The 17,153-nt window shown below is 34.2% G+C and overlaps 1 protein-coding gene and 1 non-coding gene across 2 annotated transcripts in view; one reads left to right on the top strand and one right to left on the bottom strand.

Annotated features, from left to right (window-relative positions):
* The window catches only part of CADM2 (cell adhesion molecule 2), a 268,364-nt gene extending 261,463 nt beyond the window's left edge, over nt 1-6,901 (bottom strand). The window contains exons 1-2 of the mRNA XM_042955203.1: nt 6,864-6,901; nt 2,762-2,913 (exon numbers count right to left, since the gene is read on the bottom strand). Of these exons, the coding sequence (XP_042811137.1) occupies nt 2,762-2,913; nt 6,864-6,901 (190 nt within the window). The remainder of the gene's footprint in view (nt 1-2,761; nt 2,914-6,863) is intronic.
* Nucleotides 6,902-12,395: 5,494 nt separating this feature from the next.
* Nucleotides 12,396-12,503, top strand: LOC122198974. Its single transcript, XR_006193260.1, has one exon. It is a non-coding gene; the product is annotated as a U6 spliceosomal RNA (small nuclear RNA).
* The last annotated feature ends 4,650 nt before the right edge of the window (nt 12,504-17,153 follow it).

The following is a 17,153-nucleotide window of genomic DNA, read 5'->3' as shown; positions in this document are numbered from 1 at the left end:
TATATTTGGGCATATATGTTTAAATACTTATTTACAAATACTTGTAAGCAACTAATATTAAAAGCAAAAAGAGTTTGTTGAATCTCTGTGTGACTCTTATATATTTTCTTTTTTAACCACTGTGACTTCATTCTTTGAAAAGCAACAGAGATCACTGGTTTTAAACAGCAATCACAAATTCCTCCAAACACCGTAAAGGAGCAAAGAAAAGTAAACACTGACACATTTTTTTCAAGGAGATGTGCCATCACTACCCCAAAAGCACTAGTAGATTTAAAACCAAATATAAAGCTTACATAATATTAGCATGATAAAACTTAGATATATTTTTTACTAAGAACCAGTGAAATCAAAAGTCTTTAAGCTTCATTTTCACTTATACAACTTTCATTCCGATTGAATATACTTGAGATACAAGCTACTTTTTGTGGTTTTATTTATGAAATTGTAAAATAATTAATTCACAAAATCAAATTTTTACTCTTGAATAATATACTTTCTTTAAGCTTTAAACTATTGCATTAGATATTTCTCATATTTATCAAATTGCAAAGAGATATTTTAGTCTCATAAAATCTGTTAAAAACTTCTAAATGGGATAAAAGAGTCCTTAATAAGAAGCATTAAATAATCAATAATATTAATAGGAATTAAAATTGTATTACTACTGTTATAGTGAGTGTTTAGCAGATGAAGGCTTTAAAATTCATTTTCAGACTCTCTAAAATATTCTTAAAGTACCAAAACAAAACAAAACAAACAAAAAAAAAAAAAAAAAGAAATGTCTACTACTACAAGTCCCTGTTAAAAACGTGAATGATTTCACATCAAACACTCTTAATCAAAACATGAGAAATATAAATATGGAGTCAACCCATTGGCTTTAAGTCTGGTCAATATTTAACTCACAATCTTTAAATGACAATATTAACTTTAAATCTCACATGACTGTGAGACATTTAGCCCCTTCCTTGTGCTCCTATGAAAATATGGCCTTTAGTGATATCTGCTGCATTTGTCTTTTAAATAGCAAAATAAAACAATAAATAAAAACTCTTTCTAAGTAATATACTTCTATAGAAATGCTAGCCTGACCTTCTGTGATACTTAACTTTATGTGACAACTAATTAATTAGACCACAGTACCCAGATATTTGGTCAAATGCCAATCTGGATATTACTGTGAAGGTATATTTAGATGAGATTACATTGAAGTCAGTACACTTTGAGTAAAGCAGATTAGCCTGCATAATGTGGTCTTGTTCAATCAGTTGAAACCTTAAGAGGAAACATGTGAGGTCCCTGGAAGAAGGGATTTTTTCTCCAGACTGCCTTAAGACTTGAGCTGCAATATTGACTCTTCCCTGGTCTCCAGTCTGCTGGCCTGCCTTGCATATTTCAGGCTTGCTAGCCTTCACAATCACTCGAGCCAGTTTTTTAGTCTCACTCTTCCTCTCTCACTCTCCATCTCTCTCTGTCTCTCTGTCTCTGTCCTTCTCTCTCTGTAGATAGCTATAATGTCTCTATGCATCTATGTATCTATCAAGATAGAGAATACTTGTCCCCTAACAATGTACTCTAAAATATATTTTGTTCATGTGTTTATTGTCTGTCCCCTACTGGACCGTATGTCCCTATAAGGGCAGATATTTTATGTTTGTTCACTAACTCTAATGCCTTTTACAAAGGAAACCTCAAAAAAAAAAAATTGAGTCAATAAATTCGATTTTTAGCCAATCTTTCATTACATATTAAAGTTGAAAATAATTAAAATTTTCATTTTAAATTTGGAGTACATCAAAGAGAAAAACTACAGTGAGGTAAAAAACATAGTGAATTTCTATCTTAGGGGGAATGGGCACATTTATTGGACTAATTTGACTACACTTTAATCATTAAAATGGAGCTGATTTCAAATTTTCTTACTGTTATCTACACAGATTCATAAGAAATCCAGATATTAAGACCATGTTGAAGAGCTGATATATAGATATTTATATTCTATATAATTTAAATAATCTAAAGCAACAGCTCCTTATTTTTGTTATAGTTCATGAACTCGTTTCCCCCCCACGTCACCCCAGCACTTATAATAATGGATGAAGGCTTGGAAATTCAGTGTATAATTTTAGTTGTTTGCTTGAATTAAATATTATGAATTTCATTACTTTCCAAAAAAGTTTAATCAAAACCTATCATCCAATTAGGAGCCCAGTTAATTAATGAAGTCTAACTCAACTTGAAGTAAATACAGCTTTTTAATTTCAGTTTATTTTGAAACATGTAGATACTTAAATTTATTATGGGAATGGTTTCTACAATTCTTACTTTCAAGACCATTCATAAGAATAATGTCACAAAACTTTCCAAAATCATACAGCATCTTGTAAATATATTAAACTAAGGTTAATTAAAAAAAAATTATATTACCTAGAGTGAGGAAAAAGCATTTAATCTATACAGAAGGCAATTACAAGAATGAAGGAATATGATATCTAAAGAGAATATAATGGTTAAGAGAAGGCATAAAATGATTTTTGAAATAGAACTGTAACTGTTTATTTTATTAAAAAGTTGACATAGGTTATCTTTAGTGTTTATGACTTGCAAACTAAAGTATTTAATATTTAACATGTTTAAATACAAGCAGCGGCAGTTTTGTAATCAAAACGAATAATTTGAATCATCTTAGAAAAATAAATTCATTATAATTAGGATATTTCAGAATATGATTAAAACATTTAAAAGAAAATGTATTCACCTTTCTTGTCATCAAAGTACAGAGTCTGTTGAGCTGGATTTGACCACTGGAGGGAGGTGTTATCATTTTGATCAACCCTGCAGGTCAAAATCGCAGTTCCACCTTCAACAACCGTTACATTCTGTGTTAGTGGAAACTGCCCTTGGCTGCCTAAAAGGGGATTAAAGAAAATGTTGATTAAATGAGAGTTATAAAATGATTAACTTCCCAAGAACTATGTTGGACTTCTTACTCCAAATACAATTTAAACCAACCAAACAACAACATAACTATATATTACAAAAAGACAGAAAAAAAATAATTGAAAGTCCTTAATTAGAGGACAAGACTCCTTCATACTCCCTTATATGTTCCAGAAAACCGTCTTTTCTTCCTAGGCACACATGAAGATTTATATGCAAATAGTAACATGATTGTCATTAATTTCCTTTGGCCTTGCATTAATAATATGGAGTGGTTCTAGTCATCTTTGAAGATAAGGCACTGGAATAATTTTGGCTGAATTGAACTCTCTAATGCAGGAGAGGAAACACATAAGACACTTCCCTGGTAGCTTTTATAATCCTGAATAAAGTCTATGAAATATGGATACTGGAACTTTAGATTCAATTTCTGATAACATAAAAAAAAAAGAATCCTATTTTATCAGAGCTTCTTGTAGATGCAGCTGTTTTTAGAAACACAAAATGTGTTGGGGAGAACAATGTAAGTATTTTTCAAGAAGTGTTCATCTTGTGGAATATCCATCAAAATCTTAAAGAGATTAACTTAGAAGAAGTGATAATATTCTCCTTTGTTCCTTTTTCTTGTTTCCTGATTTCCCCAATGAATATATATTTCTTTTATAATCAAGAAAAAAACCCTGTATTTCAAGTGACCCTTTGTTCCTTTTTCTTGTTTCCTGATTTCCCCAATGAATATATATTTCTTTTATAATCAAGAAAAAAAAACATATTTCAAATGACCCTTGTCAAATCAGATCATTAGAATATAATCAAGTTTTCTATCTTCCTAAGTATCACACTAATTTATTAAGATAATTCATATAATAACTTTACTTAGTAAGAACACTTCTAATAGTTAAAACAAAACTCATGCACATGGAAACATAATACATAAATTTCACTCTAGTAAGTGATCTGGAGATGAGCTCTGCCAAATCCAGTAGCAATTATCAACATGGGTAGAAAATGACTTTCCAGAGCCAGGTTAAAATACTATTATGTGAGCAAGGTAGTTCATTAAGTCAAGGATAATTTACATATGCAAGAACATTATGATGACTTAATCACACCCATGAAATATATTTCTCTTTTCTTCTTTCGTTTTGTAATGATTCTATCATTACTACAAGCACCACTTGAGGTTATGCTGGAGCTATTGGCATAAAGGATCTTATTACCAAGAAGCCTGTTGATTGGCACCGTAAGAGACAGAAGAGCCTGAAGGGGAAAATTTCTTTCCAGACCTAAGTGACACAAGCACAGAGGTTCATGACCATGTTATATAATTAAGCCTATCAAGTATAAAATCTGATATCAGTAGCTTTGTCTTCTCAATGCCAACCTCTTAGAGTCACTATGGCAACTCCCCAGGATATCTCCCTGTAATCTTTAGGGTGGAGTTTTTAAATTGAGGTTAGGAGATGTCTGGAATAAATTCTTTGATAGTTGACTTAAAAGTCAACAGGAGCCAGAGTGGGATGTGTTTTGCCTTCAGCTCAGAGGTGACCTCTAGCAGGGAAACGTGGAGAACTATCAATCTTGTGAAGTGAGGTGAGGCGAAAACCACATAAGAGAAAACATGAGCTAAAACAGAAAGAAGGAATAATTACCAGAGTTATCAGATGAGCAGCTCATAAATATGAAGCTCAGAATGATTTTAAGATATTTTGCTCAAATTCCCAGGCATTGATGTAACACATAAATTGAACAAGCTGGGGGAGGTGGGATTCTTTAAGTAGTAAAAAGCACACAGCTGCTAATAAGAATACACAGTTCACCCCAGATAACAATTTGACTATCAACTGGTACATAAATAATATTGTCTGCTTCTTTAAAGAAGTGGAAAAAGAGTAGTGATGCTTGCAATAATTTCATCCACTACATTTGCAAAATAATTTTCAAAACATCCCCATAAGAAAATCTTATCCTTCTCATTTCACAGATGGGTAAACTGACACTGGGAGGTTAAGTGATTTTCCATGGTGAAACAAAGTCAATGAACCATTTGGAGTTTGTTCTGAAAGTTGAGAATTTTATTCTTATTTTTCCACAAGGGCTGCTGAGCCATAGTAACTTTGTCACTATTTGCTTAAGTGTGAATTAGACAACAACAACAAAATAAATGAGTAAACCCTTTGACAGTGAAATTTCCAATTCCATACCTAGCCGAGCTATGCCCTCATAAATTTCAGTTATAACATTAAAATCAAATAACAGAGGATGTCAATAGCAAGTGCTCTTAAATATCCTATCCTATTCAAAACTTACTTTGGACAATAATTTCCTTAGTAAATCTTTCCTTACTGGTCTATAGAAGAAAGAAAGTAATAATTGTTAGGGTCTTCTACATGCCAGGTACTGTATATACTGTACTGTATATACACTAGTATACCTACGCCTGTCCTTTCAGGTAGGAGATTAGGACAGCTTCCCTCCATCTTCTCCCCACGTAGATTCTGACTTTAAAGTATTATGACTTCTGTTCCCTGGGACCTGCAGCCTAAAATCCCTGCAGTCAAATAATTTAGTTTTTCCCAATAGAGAGCAAACTCATGTGGAGAATCTACTAATCTTAAATACCCTTAGGATATGTGGTTTCCAAAATCAATTCAAAAGCCAGTTTTGTAGGCAGTCAAACTTCTTCTCAAGCTTTGAATTGCCTTTTACTTCTGGTTATAACCTGGAGAGAGCATCAGGTTAACTGCTACTTTTCTCTTTTAACTCCTTGTGGCTCAAGTTTGTCATTTAATTCCATTTCAGAGAGTCTTTCCAAAGAAGTTAACAATTTTTCCAATTAGAAAAATTAGTGTGTTACCAAATTAAGGATTCATTTGCAATGCAATCATCAGGCAAATATTTTGAAGGACCTACTACATGCCTTGCCTTGTATGAATCAACATCTGAAAGATGCACAGAGGAAGAGAAACTTGCTAAGGAGACTGCAGAGTTCAGAAACTTTGGGAGAGGGTGTGATAGCAAGGGAGAAGGCAGTGTAGGTGTGGTATATAACTCGTTATTTTTTTCCTATCTGTGAGAATTTGTGAGATGCTTTGGTCATACCATTTGGGGCCTTACTGTAAAATTATCCTTTCTCTGGCTGAGCTCAGCACCATCCTAGATTTCAGAGGAGTTATTCTTATCAAACAAGTTTATGATCATCTTTAAAGGAAACAAACTTCCAATTTAGAATTGTAGAAGCTGGCTATTTTTCTATTTTTCCAGGCAGCTTATGTCCTTCACTTTCCTCCTCCCCTCCTTGTATTTATTCCCTTTCATTATTTGCATAAATATCAGTCTCCTTTACTTGTTCCCAGGCTAATTAAAGGGCAGGTGATGAGGTTGTCTTCCTTATCTTTGAATCAGCTGCATTGCTTAACATTCTGTATTGTGAGTTGGAACTCCTAGTGGGTGCTCATTGTCCAAAATGAAGCATCTTCGCAGGGTAGAGGCTGGCATTTGTAGGGGAACTTGTGACAGTAGAATGACCAGAATAACTCAAGTCTGTAGCATTTGTTCATGGTCAAAATAGAGGGGCAGAAGGAGAGACTGATTCTTCACCAAGAAAAAAAATATATATATATGGAAAATTTAAATTTCAAAACCCTTATTAGTAGAATATCTTAAGACAGTTTTTATGAAGTTCTAATTGAAAATCACGAGGAGTGTACATAAGATATAACAGATTGTGGTCTAGAACGGACACATCTAATACCATTGTCAGCCCCCAAAGTGAAACATAAAAAGACAGACTGTGCCAAATTTATGCTCCAGAAGGGGAAAAGCATAAAAGATAATAACTTTTCTTGGATATGAAGTATAATAAGCCCTAACTAAGCCCTTTTAGGTAGACAGAACTCTGAAATGGAAATATATTATCTTCCCTTCCTGGTCCAAGTTCCCTTGCATCAACATCCATTTTAACAGTACCCTTCCTCTATCATCTCATCCTCCACAAGCACTAAGCCAATGGTAAATATAAGAAAAATAAAGCTAAGCTTATCTGAGCCTTCACAATATTCTAGGCACTATTCTAAGTGCATTTCTTTTATTAGTGATTTACGTTTCATGTCAACCTTGTTGTTATCTCTGCCTTGAAGATGTGGGAACTGATGCAAAGAGAGTTTAAATATGTGCCCACAGCCACACAGCTAGAAAGCACAGCAGCTAGGTTTTGAACTCTTGCACTTTGTCTTCAAACCTCATGTGCTTAACCAAAAAAATGCTTTGAAAATAAAGTGAACTTAATTCTGACTAACTTATAAAACAAGCATAGAGTTTGGAGTCAAACAGTCCAAAGCTGCATGTAGAACTTTATATCTTTTTTTTTTCATTAATTTTTATTTGAGAGAAAGAGAGAGAGAGAGAACACACAAGTGGGGAAGAGTGGCAGAGGGATAGAAAATCTCAAGAGAAAATCTGAAGCAGGCCCCATGCCCAGCAGACAGCCTGATATGGGGCTCGATCCCAAGACCGTGAGATCATGACCAGAGCTGACATCAAGAGTCAGATGCTCAATCCACTGAGCCATCCATGTGTCCCCTTTTACATCTATTTTTAATAATTGAAGGAACACTTGAAATTCAAGTAAAAGTTGTGATATGCTAGAGCTGAGTCATATCAGCTCAGGAGAGTCAACTCTTCTCTTTTGCTAAATGACATGCCTTGGTAGCTGGAAATGGACCACACTGAGAATCTTTTCACTATGGAAATTGGCAAACAACTCAAGTCAGTGTTTTTTCCCACAGAGCCAGGTGTTAAACATTTATAGAACACCACTGGAAAAGCTACCTTGGATGTCTCTTGTTGAGAGTATTGCATACATATATAGCATAAATAAAATTTTCTTTCTTTCTGAAAACCAATGAACTCTTTCTAATGTAATACAGTTCATTTTTGAAGTTCTTTTCTTCAAATTCTGAGTATCTTCAGTCTTTTTTCCCCCTTTATCCTCACATCATTTTCCAAGAGGCCTTTTCTCCTCCCACCCACCAGTATTCAATAAAAGTCCCTTAAATGATCTTTTTTCCTCTATTCTGTTGAACTAATACTCTTCATAGTCTGCCAAGTTTATTTCTAACCAGTATCAGTGATTGAAAACCATTTAGGTTAGTTTCAGTAGTTAAATGGAAACAATTTGCTAATTTATTGCTGTGAAAGTCACTTTAATGAAGAGCAATTATTCAATAGCCTGCAAAGATGGCTCTTTTGACCCTGTCTTTAAATAGCCGACAGAGAAGCTGCCATTATTCCTTCCATGTTTCCATTTCTCACGTACTTAGAGAAAAACGGTTCAAACCTTTCCCTGTCTAGATTAGGAATTACCAAACTCAAAATCAAATGAACTGAGTCTTGACTCTTGTTGGCCTCAGTTGACCTCAGTTAGTTACGGGCTGTCCTTGCTTCACACATTTCAAGAATGCTTTCATTGACTGACCACCAAGAACCTAGCACACTGTCAATAGTACATAAAGAAGCAAATTCTAAGTTAATGGCCACCTGGACCTTGCTGACAGGCTGTGGTGTGCCACTACCGTGGAGAGGCAAAGCAGCAAAGGGAGATCTTTGAAGCCAGCAGTATTGTTGAAAGAGAGCAGACAGGACAAAGATGCATGTTTGAACACTGATCCCAAAACACGGCTCTGCTTCCAAAAACGGCATCATTCAAGCCTTGCTATCTCTTGAATGGATGATGAGTGAAGGCAATGGTTTTCTCCATCTCTTTCCCTGCGCTAAAGATTAAATGTGGGCCACAACAGTGGATCAGTGCACATTGTGCATGAGTGCTTACTTACCAAGAGCAATAATCACCTGAGATATATCTAGACAGACAGGCAGAGGTTGAGTCTCTGCACATCTGAGAGGGAGTGAGTTACAGTCAGTGATTTTTCAGGGTAAATGATCAAATTTTGTGGGCTATTTAACAGGAACTGAAGACACTCATTATTTTTCTTCCTGAAAATGAGCACAACTTTCTCAAAGGAAGAACCAGTTTTAACAACAGTGAAGGAGAACAAATAAAAACAAGATGTGAAGAGAATTTAAGATATAGTTTTTCAAAAGGAAAGCATGAACTTCTCATGAGATAAGCAATGTCACCTATTTTGATCCTTCATTTTAGAAAATATTTATACTTAATGAAAACTGTCAGTGAAGCCTACAAAATCATTTAATTAAGTAGAGTTATCGGCATCTGAATCAAATGGCATGCATAATGTTTTGGCTTGTTTTTAAATATTTTTGTGTACTCTCTAAAACTGCATTTTATTTTCAAGTTTATAAAAAAAAGTTTGAGAGACAGAGAGCACGTGCAGGGGAGGGGTAGAGAGAAAATCCTAAGCAGGCTCCATGCCTTCAGTGCAGAACTGGAGAGGGGCTCGATTCCACAAACCAGGAGATCGCCACCTGAGCTGAGATCAAGAGTCGGGCGCTTAACCGATTAAGTCACCCAGGTGCTCCCAGAACCTCATTTGAAATGCAAAATACTGGTCTCATATTAAGGTTCTCATATTTGGGTTATGAAAAGCAGAAGGGCCAAATGGATCAGTAGATACACAATATGCTAAAGGATCTGAAATACAAGAAATGACAGGAATAGGCAATTTGTTTTTAACTGAAATACAAAGGCACCTTACTATGCTTTAGGTCTTTCCCTCAACTCTTCCCAGCTTTGTATTTCTCTCCCTCCCCACTCCAACTCTTCTGTTCAATCAACAGGTTTGAGGTTTATACAAAGAACCTGAATCTTAGAAAGTTCAAGATCATTCTTATTGCTTAGAGTCTAAAAATATATCTAAATGCACACACAGCATGCTATTACTTCCACTAAATTACTGAAGGCATTCTAAACAAATAACCTTCTAATGTGAAAGTTGTGGCTCAGTAGTTGTGTGTACTGAAACACATATTGCATACTAAAGCCTATTGGATTGAAAAGCACAAATGCTATTAATACAAGCTTAAAATTCTCAAGAGAAGTGCAATAAATGCTCTATCATGTGAGAAAGGAAATTGGAGGAAAGATTAAGACTGATAACTAAGTGCAAAATGTTTCCACTTTTGGAATGTTCCTCTGTTCCCATGAATATTTAGAATTCTCTAGTAATTTTCCCGTGATTTCATTCTAGCACTTAGGTTTGTTCTGAAAAACTTTAAGTATTTTTGTTTTCCTAGGTTACCACATCATTTATTTTTCTTTGACTCTATCCTTTCAGGATTCAGCTTGCCTTATAGGGATAACACCTGGTATCCACCTTCTGTGCCACCCTCTGCCCAGCCACTATGGAGCATGGCCATCAGTCTGGTACTGCTTGCCAGTTTCCATAGAGACAGGAAGCACTTTGGAGACCTGTGTTCCATTGCAACTGCCAGACCAAGGCAGGAAAGAAACAAAGCTGGCGGGCAGTGGGTCTTGCAAGGCCAGGAAGGTTGGAAGGGCTTTCTCTTTCTGATATCGGAGCATAACAGTGCCAAATTGGCAGGTTCAACAGTTACAATCCTGTAGACCAGATTCTGGTGTTCACTGTGGCCATTGTGAGCGACCCATTCTGCTCCCAACTCCTGGAGCAGAATCTCTGTGTACTCAAAGTTTGGCCCAGGGCCTTTGTTGGCTTCTGATCCATGACAAAAGGCTCTTTCAGATTTACAGTGGCTCCCACAGCTCCTGACCCAGAGAATCATAATTCTCCTGTAGAAATTTCACCTCTCTTTCCCTTTTCCAGAATGTGATAATAGGTTTTCCTGGACATTCATAGCAAACCAGGAAACCGATGGGATTACCGTTGGATTGTTTCCAATTAACCTACACAGTGACTGTGAGTGGGTGACCCAGTTAACTACATAACATCATATCAAAACTAGTTACTATTTGCTGTGTCTATGATAGGATTTATAATTAAGAGTCAATTCTTGATTATCAGAATCAGGGCTGGTTCTGAAGAAATGTATAATGTAGGTGAAATATAACATCAGTGCCTTTCCCTACATTTCAAAATGTTTTTGTGAGATTGTATACTTCAGCCTTCTGTATTATAAATATTCCCAGCAGTTATTTTTTTCTATCCAAAGTAGATTTCTTAAATTTCTTCCATTAATTTTATATTACTTAGCCATATCACAAAATCTATGTTTTCCTTAATTTACAGAATTCTAAGTTTCAGATAATATTTACAATATCCTGGGAAATGCTATTTTATAGCTGCTTTATGTCCTTGCTTACTGGTTGTATTGCTTTAGTATGTTTTAAAACATTATGTGATTTTTAGGGGCCCCTGGGTGACTCAGTAGGTTAAGCGTCCGACTTTGGCTTAGGTCATGATCTCACGGTTCCTGAGCTGGAGCCCTGCATCAGACTCTGTGCTGACAGCTCAGAGCCTTGAGTCTGCTTCAGATTCTGTGTCTCCCTCTCTCTGCCCCTCCCACATGCATTCTCTGTCTGTCTCTCTAAAATAAATAAAACATTAACATTTTTTAACATTATCTGATTTTTTAAAAATATGCCCAACATTTTAAAAACTTATGTTTGTACAAAATCAGATCTTTTCATTCTTTGCTTCCTTTCTGCCTCTTATTCTGCAAAAACGCATAATAAACAAAACGTTGTTAACATATTAAGGACTTAGTATACCAGACTAAATAAAAATATATCGGGTTCTGCAACTGAAGTAGATTTTAGAAATAAAGGCTTTAAAATATATTTGTTTTCATTAGTTTAACTATATTTAACTTATCTACTAAAGTGTTTTGAGTTTTCTCAAAAAGCAAACAGTAATTTATTGAATGGACATGATAGTTTTTCAAGGAAAAAAATGAACTTGATGAATTGTTCACATTTATTTCCTTAAAGCTGTTTTTCTTCCTATACATATATATCTTCAAGTATTGTAATGTGGAAAAACAGAAAGCAAAGGAAATAATTTTAAAATGAAAAGGAAACTGTAGATATTACAAAGCATTATAAAAGAATAAGAGAAATTTAGAATTATTTTTATAACTTCATAAAGGCTTATTTGGTAATTATCGTGTGTGTATAAATTCATTTTATCTCTCTAGAATACTGCTTTCAGGGTGAGTGAACATGACCTAGATAGAACTGACTAGCTTTACTTGCTAACTGATGAACATTTGAGAGGCAGCCTTCCAGAGAAAAGAAATTTATGACCACAATCACAGTCTGGTTCACAGGAAAGCTCAATCACGTAACTAAATTCTAAATTGAGATGTCAACCTGGAGGAAATATTCTGGAAAGGAACACACAGATGGTAGGACTCTTCTAAAGACAGGGTGAGGAATATAGTGCTGAATGTACAATAATCAATCTTTTGGAAGAAAAAAAAAAGTACTGGGTGGGACATAAGTGTTTAAAATTGAAGTTTCTGGGAAAAACTTTAACCCGAGACTAAAAAGGGGGAAAGTGCTTGCTTCACTAGCACACATACTAAAATTGGAACCATACAGAGAAAATAAGCATGGCCTCTGTGCAAGGATGACAAGTGAGAAGGGGGAAAAATGACACCTATATTTTCCATTTCACCAAGTAGGTCTTACACAGTTCATATAGTTAAAGAAAGTAACAAATTAAATTATATTATAATACATTTTACAATATATAATAGCCTCGAGGAAAATTAAAATTCCTAGTAACATTTCTAGGAGCAAATTAAATGAAAAAAATGCAAGAAAACAAAACCAGCATATTTAAACCCTAATTTCAAATACATAATGGTTTAAAAAATACAAAATGTAGCTATAAAAATAAAGTAAACAGAAAAAGGAAAGCTGTAAATTGAAGAGACATTGGACTTCAGTCTGGTTTTTATGCTGGCATTCCCTAATTCCAAATGAAAAAAATATACATACCAAATCAAATTAATTACTGCATAATATATTGTTGCTAATTAGTTATTTGACTTGGTTGTAGGAGATATATTTTGTTAATATCTTTCTTTTGGATTCCACCACATATTCACATACTCAGCAGCCATAAAATTATATTGACTATTAGCCAAGTTCTCTATACATTAAAATTCTTTTCATATTTTATTCTCTGCAGAAAATTTAGTAATTGCATTGATATATTAAATAGAGATATTCATGTAAAGAGCAACAAGATGTCTATTTGAATTTTAACTCTTTGGATTATGGGATATAATAGGAAATTTTGAGATGTTGTAGCTATAAGATACAACTAAGGAAAAATTGGGTATCAAACATGTCATCCAATAATGGACAATAAGTTTATATTAGACATATGAACTATATACATAAAAATATACAATGTTAATGCTTTATGAAACTTCACATTTGCAGTGGATTTTGCTTATAGGATATACTTCATGATATTAATTTATTCAACAAATACATACTTTGTGCCTTGAATGTGTTTCAAATGGTAGGTGCTGGAGATACAATTGTGACAAACTAGAAATAATGTAAAATTTTATCTTTAGAATTTACAGCCTAAATTTAAACAGTAAAACAAGAAAACACAAATTTATAAAGGAAAGTCCTGATAAGAAGGTGGTGAAATTTCAGCTGAAACCTAAATGGGGAGAAAGACCTAGCCATTTAAAAATTGCCAGAGGACAAAAATGTTGGAGAGAAGTGGCCAGTATTCAAAAAGTAAGTTAGCTGATGTAGAAGATTCTAAGCAAGAGGTGGACTACTGAAGGAACTGAAAACAAAAAAGAAAGCAAAACAAAACAAAAACTAGTGAGTCTGGTGCATGAAAAGCAACAGACTAGATGGCCCAATGGAAAGTAGGAAAGAACATCAAGGCCAGATCATGCAGGGATTTTTATGTCTTAATAAGGAGCTTGCATTTAATCTAACATGCAATGGCAAGCCACTGAAAGAACTGACTCAGCATACATTCTCAGAAGGTACTGTTTTCCTGCTAATTAATAATAATCCCCAAATCAAGGATTTTTAATCTTAGAAAAGATTCACTATAAAAATAGTGTCTATAATCAAGAACCTTATTGAGAAAACATCAATGAATCCATTAACTCCTAGGATAATTTGTAAAGGTAACTAATCTTGGTATTTTTTTTTTTAATTTTACATTGTAAATGGAGACCCATCTTTTACTGACTTGAGCTTGTACTAAAACAGAATTGTTATGTACATTTCCATATCCCCCCACTCTTTGAGAGACCATTTATTCCTTACTTCCACTCTAAAATGTCATTGCTTTGGGAAGTTTCTTCTTATTAATAATGGAGAATTTCTGTTTTATTGCTTGCTTTAAAAACTGCAGTAGTGTCTGGGAGAAAGGAAAGTATTTCTGGTAAACTATCTATGGATGTAGACATTATTTTTAAAAGTGTTCTTTTTCAAAGATGTACTTCTTTGAATGGATAACAACACAAAGCTTTCAAATAAATAATGAGTTCCCAAAGGACTGCAAAGAGAGGTAATAAAATATTTGAATTTTTCTCTTGTATAAGAGTATCATTTATAAACTTTATAAAACAATTCTTCCTCTGATTAATATAATAGAAACGAGTGCTCTCTGCTCTAGTAGCAGAATTTTTATGCGCAAGGAAACCATTAGCATAGAAACCTGATACATGTAGAAAGTTCTGATAGCAGGGGCAGATAAATATATTACTTTTCATTCTCTAACAGGCATAAGACATTGCCTTGGACATAGTGGACACATAATTTCGAACACATGCACATGTGTTCAAAATGATATCACCTTAACTATGTAAGTATTGATTAGCATGTGGTAACATATAAATCAACTTGGAATATTCCCTAAGGAACAAGCTCTCTTTTGAAAAAATAAATGTTATAACACAGTGGTTAATAGGATGTGTTTTTCACTGTTTGATCATTCCTGAATGCACAAATATTTCATTAATGTTGATTTCACCCATCTTGTCCATGTTTACAGGCTTTGATGTTCAAGTCCTTTGTAGTGCCACATTAGATCTAGGGGAACATTGCCCTATGAGAGCAAGTGGAAACTGCTGTGGGAAAATATTAAAATGAAAATTGATACTTTGTATAGATTTGTACAGATAAGTCAGCTCAAAGAATTATATTTCTGATGAGTCAGAGAAGGAATTAATGCCATCTTCTCATAACTGTTTTTGGGGTTACTACTTTTCAAATCTGTTGATAGAAAATTATAATGAATTAGAATGTTTTAAATGGAAATTATTAAAATTAAACTCAATAAAATTAATTGATATGGAATTAAAAATATCTCAACTGATTCCTTAAATTTATTTATTTTTAAAATTTATTTATTTTTAATATTTATTTATTTTTGAGAGAGAGAGAGACAGTATGTGAGCAGGGAAGGAGCAGAGAGAGAAGGAGATACAGAACCCAAAGCAGGCTCTAGGCTCTGAGCTTGCAGCACAGCTTAGGTGCCCCTGATCCTTAAATTTAAAGAATGGATGTTTTGGAGAGATGGTTGCAAGATGATAACTGAAAAAAAATTATTCATAGCAAAACCAGTGTTCTCTTCACTACAATATTGGAAAGAACATGTTAACAGCTGGTTCTTAGTTTTTCCTTTAGTTTCAAGACATCCTAAAAAGTTGATTGTTGATTGGATTATCTTTGCTCTTCAAGGAATTCATAGGTTATCTTGGATCCAAAATAAATGAGAACCGGGGAAGTGGCTATGTACTAGACTAAGCACCTACATTTCATTGTTGGGAATATTTATTAAATAATAAATTAGTATTGACTAAATGAAGTTGTACCAGAGAACGGGAACTGATGACATAATCTTGTGAAGGCTGTGTGCCTACGGAGGCATAAAAACTGAATAGATTCCAGAGCTGGAGGCTTCCCTGAGGGGTGGTACTAAATCGACTCAGTCTATTCTTGGATAAGGAGTAACTGTGCACATTCAGAAGCATTTCAGGCAGTCACAAAGCCTCTGCTTGTTCTTGACACCCTTGTTCTATCACTTGTCTTGTGACCTTTGGGTAAATTTGATGTTGGATAAAGCCTGTTGTGTAGCTCATGGATGTTATTGAATCCATGAAACCAAAAATTGAGCTGCCGCTCTAGTAAAGTGGGCACCACAACTATATCAGATTAACAACAAAATACCATTTCTGCATAGTCTATCTGCTGAGGTAAAGACTCTTCCAATAAGAACAGAGTAGTCACATTATTCATGCTCAAAACTGTTCCTATTTGTCCAGTTTCCCTTCCATATCAGATTGAAATTAAATAGATTGCCATATTTCATGAAATCCACGTATCTAAATAAAACATAAATAGGGGCGCCTGGGTGGCTTGGTCTGTTAAGCCTCCGATTTCAGCTCAGGTCATGGTCTCACAGTTCATGCGTTCAGCCCCGCAATGGGCTCCGTGCTGACAGCTCAGGGTCTGGAGAGAGCTACAGATTCTGTCTCCCACTCTCGCTGCCCCTCCTCCGCTCACACTCTCTCTCTCTCTCTCAAAAAAATGAATAAACTTAAAAAAATAAAAAATAAATAAAACATAAATATTACAGAATGCATATTATTAATAGCTACTACATCTCATTGCTTAGATTTAGATATCTATTGAATGCTGTGTTTTTCAAAATTTGTATTAAATCCCTGGAAGGTGCAGATTTTTAAAATTTAGAGCATTGAATATGATAAGCCATAGACTCAGGGATAATTGTAAAAAACCAAAAAGAAAACTGCAAGTATTTGGGGGTATTGGCAGCAACATGGGAATAAATACACATTCTGAATGCAACTATTTTTGAAGTAGCAAATGTATGTATGTATTTGTTAAAAATCAACATCATATTTAATAATAACTCATTAAGTTTGTATATGGGGCTATAATTCCAAATCTCACTACTGAAATCATTGACCAGCTGATCTTAAAGGTACATACAAAGATGACTATGAAAAAAAATGTGGTATGTAATTTTTGACAAACTGTTTCTCACCATAACAATAATCAGCTCTTCATATTCAAAGGTCAAATCTCTATAAGTAAACTTCTAAATGCATGGAATCCATCATTACTCAAAATTATCTAATGAATGATAAAATCCAATAAAATATGCTCTTTGTTACAATTTGAATTTCATTAGTACTAAACTCATAATTTATAATGCTATGATAGTTACTTTAAAAATATATAATGCTTAGTTAACGAGGGAATTTGACGTGTAATGTGCTTCCTTATTTTTTCTTGA

The sequence above is a fragment of the Panthera leo genome, chromosome C2 (assembly GCF_018350215.1).
Source record: "Panthera leo isolate Ple1 chromosome C2, P.leo_Ple1_pat1.1, whole genome shotgun sequence".
Lineage (NCBI taxonomy): Eukaryota > Metazoa > Chordata > Mammalia > Carnivora > Felidae > Panthera > Panthera leo.
This window is presented reverse-complemented; position numbering and strand designations above follow the sequence as displayed.